Below are 19,966 nucleotides of genomic sequence, written 5' to 3'. Positions count from 1 at the left end.
CCCAAAGCAAAACCTGCCCCTCCCCCACCACACATACAAGTGCATTGCAGGCCTCTTAAGGGTGAAGGGCTCTCAAGTATTTCACAGTTTGGTTCGTCTCCAATTTCAAAGCCCCAAACAGTAAGTTTCTTCTTTAGCCTCCAACAAAGGAGTTTTTTCCTGTAACTCTGATTTCCCTGCCCAGGAGCAAGGGTGAGTGCCAAGCCCCAAGGGCTCATAGGTTAAATGACTAATATTTAATGAGCTCGTATTAACAACAATTATGCTAACCATGACACCTGAGCTCTCCACCTTGTTCCTAACCCTCAGTCTGAACAGCCCTTAGCTGAGAATGTTTATCTTGGGGCATATTTGTTCCCTATTCCGAAGTGTACCATTGTGCTGTACGCAGGAACCTGTGACAGTTCAGCACGGCTGGGGAGAACAGCCGTGGTCTAGAATTCAGCTGGAGGTGGATTCCTTTGCCAAAGGCACACAATCCTTAGGCCACTTTGCCTTTCCAGAATAATAACTCTTGGCCACCACTCTTCCCCAAAAGACACGAGCAAACCCTAAATACCGAAGAGAGACGGAGACACGTCTGTCTCCTCATTCTGTCTCCTCATTCGCTACCTCTTCTCATGTCAAGAACAGTCAGTGCTCGGCATGGCAACCCTGCAGAGGCTGCTGACTTTGTCTGTGAGCCCTGTTCTGCTGTGTATCCAGCCTGCTCCTTCCCTTTCCTCCTGTACACTTCCAAACCTTCCCCTCCAGCCCCACTGCAGATACGTTTTCAAGCGGCTTACTTGAAAGTCGACTGGAGAGTTCCGCAGACAGGCTTGTCATGCCGCTGGCACGGCCAGGTGAGATGGGCGTTGCCGGGTGCACGGAAGAGGAGGTGATGGATCCCAGGTACTGGTAAGACTGATCATAGGACCATGGTGGGGATGGCTGGATCTGCCTTGCATCTGCGGAGAGACAGGGGTGTTGGTGACAAATGGAGTAGGGTAGCATTTTAAAATAAGGTCTTATAATGATAACTATTCACCATTATTTAAATGATTATACATGTATGCACATAGCTTGTTCACAGAATCCAAGTATTTGATGCCTCGGTGATATGGTGACTCCCCTTAAAGAGGAGCAGTTCATGTGGGATTTTAGATTTTTATTTCAAAGTGCTTCCTTCTAGACGTGTTATACATTGCAGGTTATACTGGACTCTAGTAGTACTCAATGACTTTAGGGTCCAAACATGACCTAACAGCGCAGCAGGGCCGGAGGGGAGCAGAACCGACAGGCTGTTCTGCACCTCATGTTGCCCCAAGTGTCTTGCTCCAAAGTCCATGCACTCAAATATTTTCTGCAAGGCATGCTTACATTCTCACTGCACACACTTACCAAATGAACATATACTACTCAGATGTTTTAAACACTTAAAAAGCAAACAAAAGAGGTTCTAGAACCATCACAAAGGCCTCCGGGGTGTGAGCTGTGGGTCGTACTCCACACCCCGCCGTGCAGACAGCCTAGCACCCCCTAGCCCCACGTCTGAAACGACACTAAGCATAAAGTGTTATGCCATGATTCATGCTCTGTCATGCTTTACTGTAGTGAGAAGAGTCAGGCTAGGCCTTTCTAAACTCGTAATTAAGCTGTGCAAACGTTGCATAATATTTCATAGCCTTTTAAAAATATGCTTTGGTAAAATGATCTTTACGATTCGAGCCCAAGTTATGTGTTTTCTTTGTTGTTGTTATTGTTGTTGTTTTATACACAGGTTGTAGATTCAGCATCATCTTACTTTCCACTGTGGTTCAGCGGGGACAGCACCGCATAGAACACTCCGAAGCCATCAGCCCATCAGCCCTCATTTCTTCCACCACAAACAAGGAACCTCTGTGGGTCCTTTGCCAGTGGTGGGCCAGCAGGTGGTGGCCATGAGCCTCTCTGGGCAATTTTGGGTTGTTTTCAGTCTTTTGTTTGAGCCAAAAAAAAAAAACCAAAAAACAAAAAACAAAAAAACCCAACAAAGCAAAAGCAAACTCCAACAACAAAAGAGGCACGACAATGCAATGCTCTCTGTGTTTGTCTCTTCCCTTTGCTCTGATGGGGGTGGAAGTGGGGCCACCATGAACACTGTGGAAAGTCAGAATTGAGATAGCCATGTTGTTCGCTGCCTCGCAATAAAGAAAAAAAATGAGCCCTAGGCCCCTCTGTCGGATCAAACCTTCATACTCCTCTCTGGAGTGAGATGATCTCTAAAAACCACCCGGTGGCTACAGGTCAGGATTCTGGCTCAAATAAGTCTGACTCAGAATTTCTCTGTTTAACTTATGTGCTGTGAGAGTCAGGGAAGAATCAAGTGGGGGATGTGAGTTGAGGCGTGGTACTTAAGATCCTACCTGGGTGGATTCTGGGAAGTGCTAGCGGGGGGATTCAGTGGGAGTTGCCCAGTCAGGCTTTCCACAAAACCCAGGTGAGATGCTCGTTCTTGAGGGAGCTGTGTCGGGTAAGTCCATCCATCAAAGCAAACACAGCTGACTCAGCACGAGTTATGCGCCAGGCACATGATAATGTGGCCAGTCATGGTGGTGAAGAGGCGCAATGCGGCCCCCGGTGCTGGGACTTTCAGGGCAAAGCTTCCAAATGACATGCTTGGAAAGGCTCCTTCCTCATGCACTTGTCACCACACTGAGGATTTCTTCGTCCATCCATCCATCCATCCATCCATCCATCCATCCAACATTTGCATATTCATCGGCTGGTGAAATTATTCGCTGGTTCTGTCATTTATGTCTCCACAGTTTTGTCACTGGGACCCCTGGAGTAGGGCTCACTAGTAAATGGTTTTATGGTCTCTACCTTCTAAGAGTTCCAGCCACTGGAAGATGGAGAGGCCATAGAGACTGACTGCTAAATTACGTGCCTAATTTGGACTTGCAAATGGCTGCTTCCAAGGCAGAGGGAGAATGATGGTGATGTTTGTGCCGTGATTACATTCTGCACTAGGGAGGAACAGAATGGGAGGACACTGCGCATACATCAAACAGATTTGGGGGTGAATTGTGCCTTTACCAGAAACTCGCTTCAGCAAATCTCATCTTCTTCTGTCTGTCAAGGGTAGTATCAAGGAAGAACCAAGTTACCGGAAAGGAGACATGTCACAATGTGTGGCCATTGTAAACGCTCAGTCAGCCTGATTGACTTCCATGATTGTATTGCTAAAGGAAATGCAGTCCCGAGGTGTAGCTGATGCTTGGTGGGAAAGGCAACGCCCACTTGCACTGGGGTGAGGCCCAGGCAATACTGCTTTGCTTGGGGTTGAGCATCTTGAGAAGAGCGAAGCTCTGGATATTAAATGGTAGGTGAGTAAGGAAGCTAGAATTCTGTGATAAAGAACATGCAGGAATTCAATATTTCAATCAATTCCTGCTTCTGTTTTTAAAAGTTCCCGATCAGAAAATCTAAACTTGGACCTCCTATATGTTGGTGGTTTCTGTATGCTCATGATTTCGATGAGAATACATGACCAAGGCCATTACAAACAACGATGAGAGGAGCTCCCTCTCTCATTCCTGAACCTCACCCCCTTCCATCTGAAATGGAGGTGAAAGACAAGGGAGAGGTAGGGAGACAGAGCAAAGGAGGACGGCACACTTCACTCGGGAAAAGAGCGTGTGTAAGGCAACAACATCAGAATGTCTTTAGCGTCCGTCATGACCTATAAAATAATTCATACCAGAGTGGCCGCCTTCTCCCACTTTCAGCACCAAAGTGTAAAGAGCTGAAGAGTTACCATTCTTGTCCTTAGAATAAGGAAAATGGAGACCTTTCTGGGTCTCCCAGGGAATTCTAACAGTAAAGCAGACCTCCACCCCAAAGTCTTGGGAGGAAGCGAGCACAAAAGACCACACCTAGGAGATAGAAGCTCATGGGAGCGTGTCGTGGGGACATCACAAGCTGCTGAAAGCTGAACAGAGACTGATTAGAGAGCGCAAGTCTGCAGAGCTGCAGGCCTGCCCAGAAAGGATGTGTCTATGGTCCAGGAATCCCACTGGGTTCTCAGAGAATCCCATCTCACTGTAGACTATTGATGGAAGAGAGTTCACGGGAAGCTAAAGACCACAATAGCAGGGACCCGAGAGGGGTGACTCCTATAGTTACAGTAATTAACCCTAACCCAACCCCTGCCTGGATGAGGGGTGACATTTGTCACCAAGCCCAACAACTTGAGTTTGATCCTCAAGGTCCACATGGTGGGAGGAGAGAACCATTAGTTCATCCAAGTTGTTGGATGAACTCCATACATACACTCTGAGCTCCATACATACACTGTAGCATGTACACGCACACACACTCACACATGCACACACCCACATGCACACACACTCACGCATGCACACACATATCCTACAAGTTGTCCTCTGACCTCTGTACATACACTATAGCATGTACACATACGCATGCGCATACACACACACACATACACACACACAGACGAGGGGGGGCAAGCGAGAGAGAAGCTAAATAAATAAATAAATGTAAATTTTTTTTAAAAAGTAGTAACATATAACAAGAATCAAATAACATTATTTGATTGTGGATTTAGTTTTTAAACACTAGAACAATCACTAAAGCAAATTTTAAAAGATTTCATTGATTGATTGATTGATTGACTTATTGGCTTTACGTGTATGGGTGTTTAGCTACATGCATATCTGTGTTCCTCGTACCTAAGGAGGTTAGAGGAGGGTGTCAGATTCCACTGGGACTGGAGTTAACAGACAGTCATTAGCCACTAGTGGGTGCTAGGAATCAAACCCGGGTCCACTGGAAGAGCAGCCAGTGCTTTCAGGCTCTGACCCATCTCTCGAGTCCCCCTAAAGCAATTTTTTTAAAAGTATACTTGATATGTGAATAGATGAGCTCCAGTGAAATCATAAAATGCTCAGCCACGGCGAGAGGAGACATAAAAGCAGGGGGCAGGGCGACGAACCACGTGCAGCAGGCTAACAAGTGAAGCATGGCAGATAATAATCCAGGTCTATCTGTAAACAGGTGAGATGTGTGAATTGTCTGCATCCACCGCAGAAGCTGTCGAGCAAGCTACAAATAAAACTTAACTACCTGACGCATACAAATGGCTCATTTAAATACAGACTCAGGCGGGGGAAAGGGGTGGAGAGAAATTATGCTAACATCAATTCAAAGAGTGCCCGGCTTGCTGTATTAGTTTTATACAAAGCTAATTGAAGATGGAGATTTTCAAGGATAAGAGATGAGTTGCATGATGGTAATATGGCCAACTAATAATACGGATTCCTTAACAGGTGCCCAGTGAACACACTGTCAAGTCCTCAGGCGAAAACTAATTGAAATGCAAGGAAAAGCAGACAAATCCATCATTCTGGCTGGAGACCTCGGCATCCCTCCTCTATGCCGACCCACCATGCAAACAGAAGTCCGAACTCCGCCGACCTGGACAGTATCAACTTGATCTAACTAACATCTGTAGGCCATTCTTCTGAAGACCACACAGTGCACTCCCTGAGACAGACTACATTTTGGGGTCATAAAGTGCTGCTTGATCTTAAGGGCATAATCATACAAAATGTTATCTTAGGCCATAAGGACTTAAACTAAAATCAAACGACCCCTTCCCTGCAAACAAAAAACAAAAACCAGTAACAAAGATTATTGGGAAATCTTCAGAAATTTGGAAGTTACCTGTAAATGCCATGGGGACCAAATAAAAGATCTCAAAAATATTTATAATACTCGTCACTTAATGAAAATCAGAGAAAGCAAAGTTTAGGCGACAGAGTGGAAACAGCATTGGAGGAGAAATGTCTAGTGCAGGAGACATTTGAAAGGAAAGGCCCAGAATCAATAACGAAAGCTTATGAACTAGAAGGGGAAGGACACACTCCAGACCCACGGCAAAGATAAGTGAACACGCTCCAAAGCAGAGGCCAGCGACACTGACTTCAGACAACTAGAAGGAACAAGCCTGCTTTGAAAACCCAGAGCTCATCAGTGCATCCTGGATCCTCTCTGGTCAAGGGGAGGACAAGCAGGGACAGCCAGCCTTATTCAGATGGACCTTTGGTGGTGGCCCTGCACCTGACCTCACAGCCTTGGTTTCCCGGGGCACTTAGCGGAGCTGGGGTGGCTTCTAGACACCTGGGTCAGGTTGGCAGGGCTCCATGTCTCCGGTGTAGTCAGAACCCCTTTCCTTCATCATTTGGGGGCATCTCTACAACAACAAACCTCCTGCTCACCTTTGATCCGTTAAACATAACCAGCAGGCCATCCACCGGAGGCCTGTCTGCCTTGTGAAGGGCGAAAGCTGCTCTGTGATCATTTAAACCTAAGGGGCTGGTTCTGGCCTTGTCTTTAGAAGAGGTCCCGGCTCTCTGCAAGGAAGACAGAGTGAGTCCTTTGCAGGGCGCCCTCCCAGTGCTCCTCGGTCACGGGTAGCTGGTGTAATGCCCCTTTGGATGCCTCCGAGCACACAACAGGATGTGAGTCAGGACTCAGATGTGAGTCAGTTTCCAGGGTGATGTGTCAGGGCGAGCCCCAGGGGAGGTGTTCATTTTTCATCTTCTCCTCTGGGACCCTTGTGAAGAAAGAAAGGTCTAGGCTACCTTGTATATGGAAGAGGTGGTGCCCCCAGATGGTTGGACAACTGCCCCCTCTCACCCCGAATTGTGCAATGTCAGCTTTTACAGCCCTGCCGTTGGGCAGGTGACTCCCTCGGAAAGCCTGTTTCCCTCAAGTGTCTAGTGTTTTTGAGAAGCACCGCTTCTGGCTTCTATGGTGGACACTAAATCCACAACAGGACCTGATGTCAGTCGGGGAGCAGAGCACCTCCCCGCTCCCCCCCTCCCAGGTAGCTAGCACTGGATTAGCATAACCTCAGCATTATCAGTGGAACCCCGTGATAACATGAGTCAGTTCCCACCAGCCCTGGATTCTGGAGGGGGGTTGTGAAAGAGCCCTGGGATTTGCCAAGCATGTGTCTCCCACTGGCTGCGGACGCTTTGGTTAGTCATGAGCGGCTCAGCTGCCTGCGCTGTTCTGGCTTTGAAGGGAAGCATCCACAGAGCCAGGACAGAGACCTGCTGGGGGATGCTGTTCCAAAGGCCTTCAGGGGCTGGAGGCCCCCATTCTCCCTGACATCCATCCACCCCAGAGGTGACAGGCTGCTTGGGAAAGGGAAAAGTTGTGTGTGTGGCTCCATCTCCACCACTCCTCCTTCCAGTCCGGAATTCCTTACTCTGCCCTCCCCTCCCGGGGAGGTTTTGTGACTTTGTGGTCAGGATGCTATGAATCTGAAATGCTACTCCTAACCCTGGTGGCTCACCCCAGAGTCCTTTTCCTCTCAAACCTCTGTTTCCTCATCTTTTAAACTGGGGGGCTGGGGGGGGGGGGTAACTAGACTCACCTGCCTCACAGGTGTGAGCGTTAATTAATGTTTGTGGTACAGCTTTGAGATCCGCAGATGAAAGGCACTCTATAAACGCAAAGTGCTATTCCTCATTAAGGCTGCCAGACAGTTCCCAGGGGAAATAGCTCAGCCCTCACCACGAGGCCGCTCCCCTCAGCCAGATCAGTCTGAGACACGTCTGGAAAGGGCTCTGTACTTAGGCAGAGTCCTCCCTGTGCAAGGGTTCAGGGATAAGTCACCAGCTCCTAGAAAAGGCGGGACTTTCATAGCATGTCTCATCTCTTTTGGCACCGTCTCTCTGCTGTGGACAGAGTGGCCTTTCGTGTCCAGACGGCAGAGGGACTGTGATTCTGAGGGCACCGAAGGCCCCTGTCGGGTTTCTGTCGTGCCCTTTCCTGAAGATAGCTTACTTCAGTGAATGCTGCTGAAGAAGCACCCCCCATAAATGCCTCATTTGTAAGGACTGTCTGTACCATCACTTTCTACACCTTTTCTGTTTCCTAGGCCTAGAGGAGCCTATAGTCAGGCTGGATAAAGTCCATCGTGTACCAACCCTTCTATGGGCATCCCGCCGAACTCTCCTTCCTTCCTCTCTCCTCCAATGCAGTCTGGAAGAGCTGAGGCAAAGGCATCTTTCAGCGCCCCTCGGACCCCATTCAGCGCCCCCGGCCCCCAAGGGTCCTTCTCCCGTGTCTTAGTTCTCTTTACCCCTTCCTTGAGTTCCAGGGTGAGGGAGAACTTCTGTGTCGGGTCACAAGTCCCTTTGCAGCTCGGTGCCCAGTCCCTGGTGTGGAGGGAGAAAGCTCTCACTCGGAATAGACATTGTTGCCACCTCTTGTGGGACACTGTAGGCCAGAGAACCTCGGACCTCCTAGGACTGCTCGCGGGGTAGAATGTTCTGGGCAGTGTCCACTGACAGTAGTGCACACTGCAGATTTAACCCGCATAGCTCGGATCGGATGTTAGAGGCTGCTTGGAGCTGGCTGTGGAAGGCTCGCTGCTGCTGGTGGGGCTCCAGGCCATCCCAGAGAAGTGCCCACTGTGTCTTCTACTGAAAACTAGATGCGGTAGGAGCTGTCCCTTGCCGAGGTCACTTTAAGTAACAGAACTGAGAGTTTGTGAGAGTCCTTATAATGCCTTAGGGCAGTGGCTCTCAGCCTTCGGGTCACAACCCCCACAGGGGTCATAACTCCCATAGTAGATATCCTGCGTATCAGATATTTACATTATGATCTGTAACAGTAGCAAAATTACAGTTGTGAAGTAGCAATGAAATAGTTTATGGTTGGAGGAGGGGTCACCACAACACAGGGAACTGCATCAAAGGGTCACAGCATTAAGAAGTGCCGTAGGAACCAGGAAAGGAGAAGCCATTTTCTTGGGAACCTGCAAGGGTGTAGATGATGGAGCCACTGCCCACATGTTGGCACTACAGGATAATTTGGAGCTCCAAGGCTTAGCCTAGAGTGAAGCCTGGCCCACTGCAGACTCTGTCATGCTATCTGGCAGCCTCGTTTCCTCGGGGGATGGTCCCTGTTCCCTGCACGGCCCGCAGATCTCTGTGCTGTCACCTAGCCAACACTCAGGACCTCTGTGAGAGCCGAGGGACCCTCCACCCCAGCAACCGGACCCTCCGTGTTCTCTCTGAGTGTGTCCTGAGCTGCAGCCCTGAGTTTTGTTCTAGCGCGGTAGTGATGTTGTCAAATGTTAGAATTGCTTGGAAATCGCTAAGGGAGCTGGAAGGCCAGAATTTAGGTGTGGTCATTCTGTGTCATCCTATGACCGGGGTCCTGATTCATTCTTGTTGGGTTCAAAGTACATATCATGGCTTTCTATAGTAGAGTCTAAAAAGAAATTTATATTCACGTGACTAGAAGAGTCAAGACCACATCCTCTAGAATGATCCCCAAAACAAACAGAAGGTGCTCAACTATGTTTTCGTTCTGTGCAGGCCCCACACATCTCTAGGATTTGGGTATCTCACCTCTGTGCTGTCCCCTCCCCCAAACCAGCGGCCTTTAGGCCACAAGAGAGCATGGGTGTGACTTGCAGGTCTGAGCTATTGGGATGAAGACACTAATTGTCCAGTGTTTCACTGTGTTGAGGCCCTGTGCTACTCCCTGGGAACATTTCCCCCACCTGTGAGGAGGGTGATGACATCAGCCTCCGAGGTTACTGGAAGGGTGAAATGGGACCCTGGTCCGATCACTGTCAATTCAGTAACTTGCACTGAGAGACAAGGTAACAGTGTCCAGAGTGGGAATTGCTTGGCCAGTGCACAGCAGAGATCCCTCATCCACACTGCCGGTGCTCCACATAGTAGACGGTCGTCAGGTCCCATAGGGCTACTAGGAATGAGACTTGCCTCAGCCAGCCAGAGTTCCAGGGTGCAAACCGTGGTTTCCACAACGATGTGTGTGTGGTTCCTCGGGTGGCTTAGTGCCAGTGCCGTGACACAGTGCAAGCCCCTCCTCCCGCACCACCGTTCCACAAACATTCTGCACAGCCTGGCTCAGGGCAGGGTGGCATGGTCCCTGCCAGGACACAGGATTTGAAAGCTGAATAGCAAGTCAAAGATTCATTGTTCTTTGTCTTGAGAGGTGTGAGTCATGTCAAAGGGGTGTTCTTTCTTTAAGAGCCTTCCTTCCACACTCCCCACTCACAGAAGAACATTCCGACACAAGGAAATCGAGAATTCCCCCAAAAGTGAAGTGCCTAAGCCCCCTTTGATAAATGCTTGCAAGAGAAATCCAGTCGGTGTCCGCCCCATGTTTTCTTCATGCTTTGTGTGTTGGGGCAGGGCTGTGGGGGGGGGGGAGTTCAGGTCTGGTCTTACAAGACTGTTCTCTTCCTGCCTGAACCCTGGCCACTGTCAAATTTCCCTTACCTACATACCAGACTTGGGTTTTTAGAATCAATTCCTTGAAGTAGAGTCAGGAGACCAGAACTATGGAGAGTTGTGCATTGTGGGTGGGTGGGTGGGTGGGGTGTTCCTCTCTGTCTCTGTCTCTGTCTCTCTCTATGTCTCTGTCTCTCTCTGTGTCTCTCTCTCGTTCATCTTCTAATCAGGCTAGAAGAGGTCTCTCTAGACACAGGTCTCTCTCTCCCTGTATTAGAAGGATCTGTAAGTTCAGGGTCTGGCAGAAGGGAAAGTTCAACCTTGCATGATTCCTGGCTGTTCTTGTCTGGGTTGTTCCAATACATCCATCCTTTCCTGAGAACTGTCCCGTCTGACTGAACATGCAATGGACATTGAATGTGGCACTTCCATTTGGTCTTCCATAGCCTCTCCTCCCTGCTAGGTAATAATGGTAGATCTGAGAAGTATGCTTGCATTATGTAAGGGAGGGTCTTGTCCTCCGACTGGAGACACATACCCCTCACATACCTTACCATCCGACCATCCCTCCTGCTGGTGACCTCAAAGAGACAGTGGGATGCGTGGCTGCGATCCCAGAGCTGACCTCCATTCCTGAACTATGATGACCCATCCTGTGCATCCACCAACTCCATCCCATCTTTCACAGGCATGTCTTTGGAAGGAGTGGAGCTTATCACATATCATAAACACAAGGCTGCTCCTCCACAGCCAGTGGATGTTCTCAGAAACCTCTCTGTGCCTCAGAGACTGCTAAATTACTCAGATACCCACCATTAAGAACAGGGTTGGGGCGAGGAGGCTGAGGCCCTCCCCTCCCTGTTCGCACATTTCTGCTTGAGCTTTTGGGTTGTCTAGGGTTATGAACATCGTCGCTATCAACCACTGAGGGAGGCACCAGACAATTCTAGCTTCTCCGCTGCCTGGCTGTAATCCCTCTCTCATTTTCATGGGACAGCCACATGAGGGGGGACTTGCTCACTTGTGTTTGCGGCCCTCTTGCACACTCCAAGTAATTGACCTTGATGTGAACTAATTGGGATTGCAATAGATTAATAGCGTGGGTTGGTGGGGCGGAGTCCGCCGTGCAGAGGATACCTTTGAAGATAAGAGCCGTGCGTACTTTCATAAGCTAATCCCTGATGCTCTGAACAAAGGACATAAACTAATAAAGGCAGACTCGTCTGGGGGCAATCTCCACTCGCAGAGGGATTCCACCTCGTGCTCCGATTCTGAGAGGCAAACGGAAATCTGCCAGGATTCTTTTAAACTCTAACACAGATCTCGATAAAGGAAAAAAAAAAAGACACGTACCATTCAGAGGACAACTCTTGGTAATCAGCACAACTCTGATGATCTAAAGACTCACAGCTTCATTTATTGACGTAGGGAAAGCAAATGGCATTTCAAATACAACCTTCATACTTGAATAGCTGAGGTCACCCTGAGAAAGGATGATGCCAGGCTGAGCCCAGCGGTGGGAAACCTCCCTCCAGAGAGCGCCTTTGATTTACAAGGTCAAGGCAGCCCTTCACACAGATGTGACAGGTTTTTAGTGGCTTGGACTCAGATGGAAGAGAAGGAATGTATAGGCAGAGATAGCGGGCAGTCCTGAAACAGATGCATGCGCACAGCGGATTGCTGCGGAGGATGGAGGCGCTGGAGCTCTGCAGACCTGACTCACACACACTGTCTCACACGCTGACCTCGTGTGTGCACAGACTACACACTCTACACACTCAGGACTTCCCCATGCTGGTGTGAACCAGCAGCAAACCCTCCTCTGCAGGATTTTTAGCCATGTCAGGAAACAGGTTTGATTAGAGTCAGGAAAACAAGAGTCATTCCGTGGGTAGAGACCAGGGGTGCTGTTTACTATCTGAGGGGGCACAAGAGGGTCCCACAACAGAATGGTTCAGCTCTTAACGTCAAAGGGAACTAAAATATCAAGGGAAACCTGACCCAGAGAAGGCCGTACTGATTCGGTAGTTGGGCCAACTTCAACAACAAAGCAGAAAATGGGGCTTGGAGAGGCCCCTCTGATTGTGTGCGATACAAGTTAGCACTGTAGCCTGGGTGGAGCACGCATGAACTGAGGGGTGAGAGGTGGGGCAGCTCTGGGTAGCCTACACCCGAGGAGAATCCTGTCTCCATGCTGGAGTCTGGGGCAACTGTTCCCTCAGTCTCAGGGCTGAAAAACCCAGACTTGGCATCGGCTGATGGCTGAGTCCAGCCCTGGGGAAGCCACAGGTGTAAACGACCAACCAGATTGCTCCTGAGGTGACCGCTGGCTTTGCCACCATGGAAGGGGCAGGCCAGCACTTGCCCCTCCTGGGTTTCCTGGGCACGAGTCATATGTAACCAGATAGCGATGTGGATCACTGTCAGCAGCTCTGAGGTCTCATTCCAAAGTCTCACGGAATGATGGAGCAGAAAGAAGCCCTAGAGACTCCCTGTGCCAGCTCCAACTCAGAGAACACTGAGGCCCAGGATGAAGAGACTCTTTCTATTCCCCACAAAAGGTTGGTGGTGGGGTCAAAGCTGAACTCCTGGCTAACTGTAGACCTGTTACCTCCATAAGACTACTGGAAAGCACCCCTTCTCCTATCTAGGGACCATACACTGGCAAAATGGAAAGGCTTAAACTTCAAAAGCTATGCAAAAAACTGCCAAGTATCTTGGTGGGAAGGGCACTGGGGAGGAGAGCTCTTCCTGATAACAGGTCTGCAGGGACTGGGAGCTACTGGGTGGGGTTCTCTCGGAATTCTCTTTTCCATTTATTCCCTGTAACCAAACCTGGATCTCAAATAAAAGTTGGTATCTGTTGCTATCATCCTTCACAAAATAATCCAGAATCAGGGGCAGGACAGGAAGAGACCATTCTGGGGTAGTCACAGGGAGGAGCCAGGCTTCCTAAGCCAGGGGGACAAGCAACCGGGGGAGTCACATTGCCACCCTTCGCCTTTTCTTCTAATGGCTTTAAGCCGCCAAGCACTGCGCTGTGCCGACTTGAAACCCTTTTATAGAAAGTACCATCCTCTTTCTGTTCACATCACTTAGAATAATGAGTTAGCTGCACTTGTATTAGTCTGTCTTTCAAGTGGATTAGATTCACAGGCTCGTTCCCCTCCAGTCTCGCAAGCTTTGGCCTGGCTGTCTGAACCTCCAGATTAGACTGATGAGCACAGGCCAGACAGCAATGAAACGCAATTACCTAGGCAAACTTTTGAAGGATTTGAGCCCTGGGGCGCAGGCTGTTTACCAGTGACTGAAAGCGCCCGTTGTACTGAGCAGGACCAGTTGCTGTGGCCGTTTGGATCCTGCCTGCCACTGGACTCCAGGCAGGATTTCTGGGGGCTGATAACATCAGTGTCTGTCCGCACCTCAGCACCTCAGGGTCTTTCTGTTTTCAACAAGAAGACGCAAGCACCAACAAAAGCCCATTATAACATCTCCTTTGTGTTCGTTGACTCTCTCTCACTGGCTTAGTAGGGTTTTTTCTTTCTTTCATTCTTTCTTTCTTTCTCATATGTATTGTGTACCATCTTGAAGGAAAAAAAATCCAGAAGCCATTCTATGACTGACTGGCTCTGTAACTAGGTTCTTTGGAAGTAAACAGTCTTTCTAAAAAACAGGAACTTCCTGTCTTCTTTAAAAAAAAAAATAAGAATCACAACCGCTCATCCACAGCACTTTCTTCCTTGATTTGAACAAAAGAGTTTCCAAGAGCACCCAGGGAAGGTGCATCCCAAAGGAGATGGGTGGGCCAGGGGGCCAGAGGCCTCTCTGCGAGGTCACAAGCTGACACTGTTTCCCATCTACAGCTGGAAGACAGAGATGAGAAAGTGCATTTCTGTCCAGCTGGCAGAGCACTCTCCTCTGATCAGAGAAAGGAGGATTCGAAGGGGAGGCCAGGGGGTTATCCCTGGCTTCCCAGGTTGGTGGGAGACTCGAGTAAAGTCACCAGAAGGCAGGGACAGGACCCTGAAGGCCCCTGACTTAGAAATGGGTCAATTATCTTTAAAGAAAAGATTTCTTGTAGTTCAGACTGGCCTTGAACTTGTTATGTAGCTGAGAATGGCCATAAACTTCTGATTCTCCTGCCTCCGCCTCCTGAACGCTGGGATTACAGATGTGTACTGCCACGCCCATCACAAGTAGGGCTTGGGGTGGAATGTGGGTTCATCCATGCTAGACAAGCGCCCTTCAAACTGAGCTACAGCCCCAGGATCTGGAAAAGGACTTTATTAGGTGAGGAAGGCAAGAGGGGTAGAGAGCTGAATCAAATGTTTCAAAGGATGGATTTGAAGAAGAATCTCGGAATGTGGTCTGGGAAGGAAGCAGGAGCCAGGCTTGTACGGAAGACATAGCGGTGCGGTAGGGGCTGGGATCGCTAGGAAGTTGTGGGTAAATAAGACATCTTATTTCAGGGCCGAGGTCTCTAATTAAGCATGTGAGGCAGGTTCCAGTATGTGGAAGGCTGCCGTGGGTGAGTGAGCCTTTGCTGTCTGCAGAGGAAGGAAGACAGGGCAGGGTGAAAGGGGTGTGTGTGGGGGGGGGGGGTGCTGTGGGACCCGAGGCTGCATGGTGGGGGGTGCAGGTATCCAAGAGAGTCTCTGCTTTTGTGAGCACAGCCATGGAAAGTTATGGGCTAGAAAAGCAAGAGACAAAGGGACTTGCCATATTCCTCCTTGCATTATTTCCTGCCTGGAACTCTGAAATGGGATTCAGACCCCAAAATGGCCTACTTTGCCCCTGTGGATTTAAGATCAGGTAAAAAAAAAAAAATACTTTTCTAGGGACTTCCACTGGCTCCTTTACCTAAAAACCTGGACTTCCTGAGACCCAGAGAAGTGGGAGAGAGGACTCAAGGCCACTGAGATCTCTACCCGCCCTTGTGTGGGTCTCAGAGCCCAGATGTGTGTGGGAGGAGGTGCTGGATCCCATGGAGCCCATCCTCCTGCTAGCTGGTCACCACTGTTGCCCATTCTGCAGCACTGAAGGACATCTGGGCAGCGAGGGAAAGGGCAATGGGCCCCATAACCTCTCTGGTATAAACAGAGGGCAGATGGGGAGGGGAGGCCAGATGAGGGCCCTTAGGTTTAAAAGTTAGAGAGAGGATGTCCTGAAAGATGGGGCACACGAAGCATGCTAAAGAATGGGAGGATACAGGAAGTGGTGGGGAGGGGAACAGGACTGGCCACAGGTATTCACTTGTCAGAGAGGGAGGCAGGTAAGGAGCAAGTAACTCATCATCCCTTAGTGCCTTGGTCTCCTCCCTCCTCCCCTGCTTAGCGTGAGTCATTCCAGAGCTTGGCTGGGCTAGGGAGCCACGGAGAGACCCTTACGGCCTGGAGTATCCCAGGGAGGCATTGCCTGAGAAGGGGATTTAAAATGGGCAGTGAAAACAGATTCTGGATGCCAAGTCTTTGGCCTTCAATTGGCTTGAAAAGGCAGTCATGACTTCTTCAGCCATGACCTTCTGAAGGTCACATGGTCAGACTAAGTGGGTCCAGTCAGTGGCACAGGACCAAGAGGGGTTTATAATGGGACTCCCCAAATGCAAGGGTGGCAACAGGAAGCCAGAAGGATCTTCACTTTTGTAGACTCTCAGAGTCACACAGGTGGCATGCACACTGAGGTCAGAGGCCTCGTTGTTCCTGGACACTATGGCAGTTCAGCTGCTTTTGAAAAGCTGTCCCTCTGGGAGTGTGCACTGATGGCCATCTGTATAGAGATGCAGGGGTGGTTGAATTAACAGTGATTTATGCTACAAAAAGAACAGCCCAAACTTCAAGTCTTGTAAGTCCTCAATCGCCAGTGAACTAAACAGTGTTTGGATTCCCCTGTGGTGCCTCCAAGGAGGAAGTTCAGAGACTGGCTTCAGGTGTAAATGACCTCTTTGTAGCTCTCACAAGAATGGCCACAGGTACCTAAGTCTGGGCAGATCGCTGGGAGACTGGTGAGCTCTCTGAGTCCCCAAGGCATGGTGGCTGCCTGTCGAAGTCCCCCAGGCATGAAGGCTACCTGTGGGAGACCCACCAAGCGTTCCTATATGGCTTCCATACAGTAGACTCTGGCATCATAGGATGCCTGGGACAATTGCATAACCCTTGTTTTGTGCCTGTGCCCTGCAGAATCCTGTGAGGATGTGTCTGTGACTGACTGACTAATATGCCTTCAGAGCCATCAACCTTGAGGGGTGCCAACCCCGACCTGGACCCACTGCTGTCTGAGCCTTGGGGACGCTGGCTCTGCCGCATTTACAGATGGTGCTGCCATGGCCAGTTCTGTTGCCCTCGTGGGACAAGCTAGCTGAATCGGAATGTGGGGGTCCCATGCTTTGTCACTAAATGAGACATGGTTGGGGGGAAGATCTCCTGCGGTTTCTGTTCCCTCACTAGTGCCAGCAGAGAAAAGGAGGAAATGGAGAGGGGGACACAGGGGCACAGCCACCAGGAAGGGGATGGGCTCAGGTTCCGGCACTGGGTGGGTGGGATAAAGGTTACACCCCCTCTTCATTCTGCCTTTCTCCTGCCTGCTGTCCTCACCATGGCTGGAAATCGATTGTCTAAGAGGCCTCTCCTTATGCAATAGAACATTATTCCTAAGGGGGCTGCTGTTGGTATTATGATTTTTTTTTAGTTTATAAATATAAAGATAAATTTATAAAATGGGGGAGGGGTAGGAATAGGCAGAGAGGAGGGTCCCGGGGTGGGAAAGAATCCAAGCGTCAGCTGACCTCAATATTTCCCAAGTCTTGCCTTGGCTTCTCCAGTCTTCCCCCTCCTTCCAACCCCTCCTCCAAGTTCTGAATATGAAAAATAAGTAGCCTGGGCCGGGGATGCGTCTAACAAGGCCCTCATTGTCCTAGACAGGTGTGAGATTGGACTTGATCCGTGGCCAACACCTCCAGCACCAGAGCCAGCCATGGAAGCTGCAAGCGTGCCCCAGCCCTCCAGTAATGCCTCTGCAGCCAGCCAGAGACTCAACAATTTAAGGCTTAACACGCACAACATAAATCAGAGGAGGATGGACCAGCCGACCGGCAGCTTCTTGGGCAGGTGCCTGCAGACTGTCTGCAGATCAGACCCTGCCTGTTTGGGTTATTTGAGACTTTTTTTTTAATATAATATAAAGATGAGAAACTGGGTGGAGCTGTGCGTACCGGCACACTGGGGTTTGTCCTATCTTGTCCCAACAGCCCCTCGTTTGCCCGAATGGTGTTTTGGAGGGACTTCTCAGGACGGTTCCCTGTGTTACTCCCAAATACGAGGAATGTGTTCCAGCCATCGAGCTGGGAGAGACGGCAGAGGAAAGCCGAACACTTGGAACACAGTGTGTGCACCCGAGCAGGTCACTTTACCCGCCCCCCCCCCCCTTCCAGGCTCCTGTTGCTCATCTATTTCAGGAACAGGCTGGCCATCCCCTTCTGTGACACTCATCATCACTGTCAAGTTCAAAGCCGCCACAAGTCTGTTCAAATCAGGTGCGGTTACTATGGGCGGGAGATAAGTTCACTGGATGCTAGGGTCCGGAGTGGATCCTTGGCATTTCCCAGCATACCCTTCACTAAGCTAATCTTATCTTCTTCGGAGACTTGTGTTTCTCAGACCGTGGAGAGGCAAGCCCAGAGTGCAGGTCCCCTGGGAGTTCGGTCATGACTTGTCAAGAGCACACTCCGTGGGTGGTGAAAGTGGAGATGACAGGCCTGCGGGGCTAATTAGTGAAGGGAGCCGGGTCCCCATTCTCTTTTAAAAGCCAGTTAACTATTAAGTAAATACCATTTGAGGGCCAGAATGCTGGAGTCCTCATCTTTCTCAGTTAAGGAAGGGGACCAGAAGTTGCCCGTCAATGCAGGACCCTGCTCTCTGGCATCTCAGGCAACTCTGGGGCAGCTTTTGATCCAGCCATTCAAGACCTACTCTGAATTCATGAGTAAAGATTTGGCTGTCATAGGGACGCCTCAGGACCCAGGTCTCAGGTCACTCCCTCTGACTGGCTACTCAGTCTTCTGGGAGTAAATGACATGAGATTGGCAGCCACATGCTGAACTGGGTTGAGGGGACTGTCACTCAGCACCTCCTACCCCTCCAGCCTAGGGCCTGCCAGAGCGGCTGGCGCTCCCACAGCTGTGGGCCAGCCACCCCACACACCTGTTTGCTGTCCTCCTCTTGGTCTGAAAGCCTGGGCCACAGTGGCAAGCAGGCTTAAATTTAGGGCAGGGCTTTCGGGGGAGGGGAACCGGCAGAGGGAGGTAGTTACTTAAAATCGCACAGGGAGATGAAACCAAGTTCAAAGGAATCGTTCCGTGGATGGTTCATTAAAAGCACGGAAGAGCCTGTCCATTCACACACAGGGAAGCAAAGGGAAGGGGGAGGGGCAGCCCCTGCTCACTGCCCACGTGGTCCCTGGGTTCAGGAAGTGACCTGTCAGCTTGTTGCAGCTGTCTGTAGGACTGGTACTACTATGTGGTGGCACCGAGGGTGAGAAGGGCTGGACCTTTATTCAGACAAGAAAAAAAAGTCAAGTTCCTTCTTTAAGAATAAAGTTCAACATTAAGAAAAGAAGAAAAAGGATCATACGAAACTAAATCCTATCCTCTCCCTAGGCCAAAGACACATTTCAGGGAAAGGCTTAGTAAGGCTGAGCAAGCCTTGAGGGAATGAGCTGTTCCCATAAGACAGGCTTAAATACAAAAGGACAGACACGTGCTGGGAGACCTCAGCTGTAGATGGGGTCCACAGCAAAAAGTCTCTGGGCCTTCAGAGGGGTGGTGGGGGTGGGCGTAGGGGGGAGAAGAGGCCCCAAGCAAAGAAATCTAAAAGTCCTTTCAACCTTGATATTTTGTATTCTCGTATGGCCTTGTGGGATAGTAACTATGGATTGTCCCATCTGAGTTTATCCAAGGAACCAAAACTTAAATCACATCCCCCTCTATTCTTGCCAAAGCTGTCACTGCTTCTGAGGACTATGGGGAAGAGGTCATTGTCACGGAGTGACGGTGAACCTTATAGGGCAGGACTGATGTGGAACACCCAGACGAGCCACCAGAGCCAGCGGTGAGAGCTGGAGTAGTAATGAAAGTTACAAGAAAGACAGGAGTATCTCTTAAGAATCCCAAGTGCACGGGGCGCCGTGGTCAGCACATCCCAGAATGCATCACAACCTCAGGGAAGGGTTTGTGCAAGAACGAGAGGAAAGGCTCAGTCGGGCCGTGTGCTGGGCGTCCAACGCTCTGTGCTCTGTGCGTGTTGACTTAGTCTTCAAGAGCATCCAAAGTCAGTGGCTATGCTCAGGCCGTTTTACAAATAGAGACTGGGGCACAGCAAGGATTTCCTGCAGGGTCATATGACTAGGAAGGGCACAGCGTGGGGCTGAACCCCGAAGCATTATGGATCTGCATTAATTAGGCTTTCCTAATATCGTAGGCTCCCCTAGTCCCCTTGTTTGTTCTGGGTTCCCTCTGATGACTAGATATGAAGACTGGTTCTGTGCTGGCCCATGTGATGGATGGACAGAGGGTTTGGTATTTTGCCCTGCCATCTCCAGGCTCTGGTGTCTTCTCCAGAGGAAGCCACGGATAGACAGGGGAAAGTCCAAGAGTAAGAACTACACTACAAAGGCCTCGACAGCAGTGGTTCTCAACCTATGGG

General features: G+C 49.9%; 1 protein-coding gene across 3 annotated transcripts in view; it reads right to left on the bottom strand.

Moving 5' to 3' along the window:
• Positions 1–19,966, bottom strand: part of Runx1 (RUNX family transcription factor 1) — a 223,951-nt gene that overhangs the window by 9,756 nt on the left and 194,229 nt on the right. For all 3 annotated transcript variants that reach the window (XM_048422959.3, XM_048422961.3, XM_087899101.1), the window contains one exon: positions 786–947. In XM_048422959.3, coding sequence (XP_048278916.1) covers positions 786–947 — 162 coding nt within the window. The remainder of the gene's footprint in view (positions 1–785; positions 948–19,966) is intronic.

The sequence above is a fragment of the Myodes glareolus genome, chromosome 2, assembly GCF_982192425.1.
Source record: "Myodes glareolus chromosome 2, mMyoGla1.1, whole genome shotgun sequence".
NCBI classification, from domain to species: domain Eukaryota; kingdom Metazoa; phylum Chordata; class Mammalia; order Rodentia; family Cricetidae; genus Myodes; species Myodes glareolus.
Note: the sequence above shows the minus strand (reverse complement) of the source record. Positions and strands in the feature narration are given on the sequence as shown.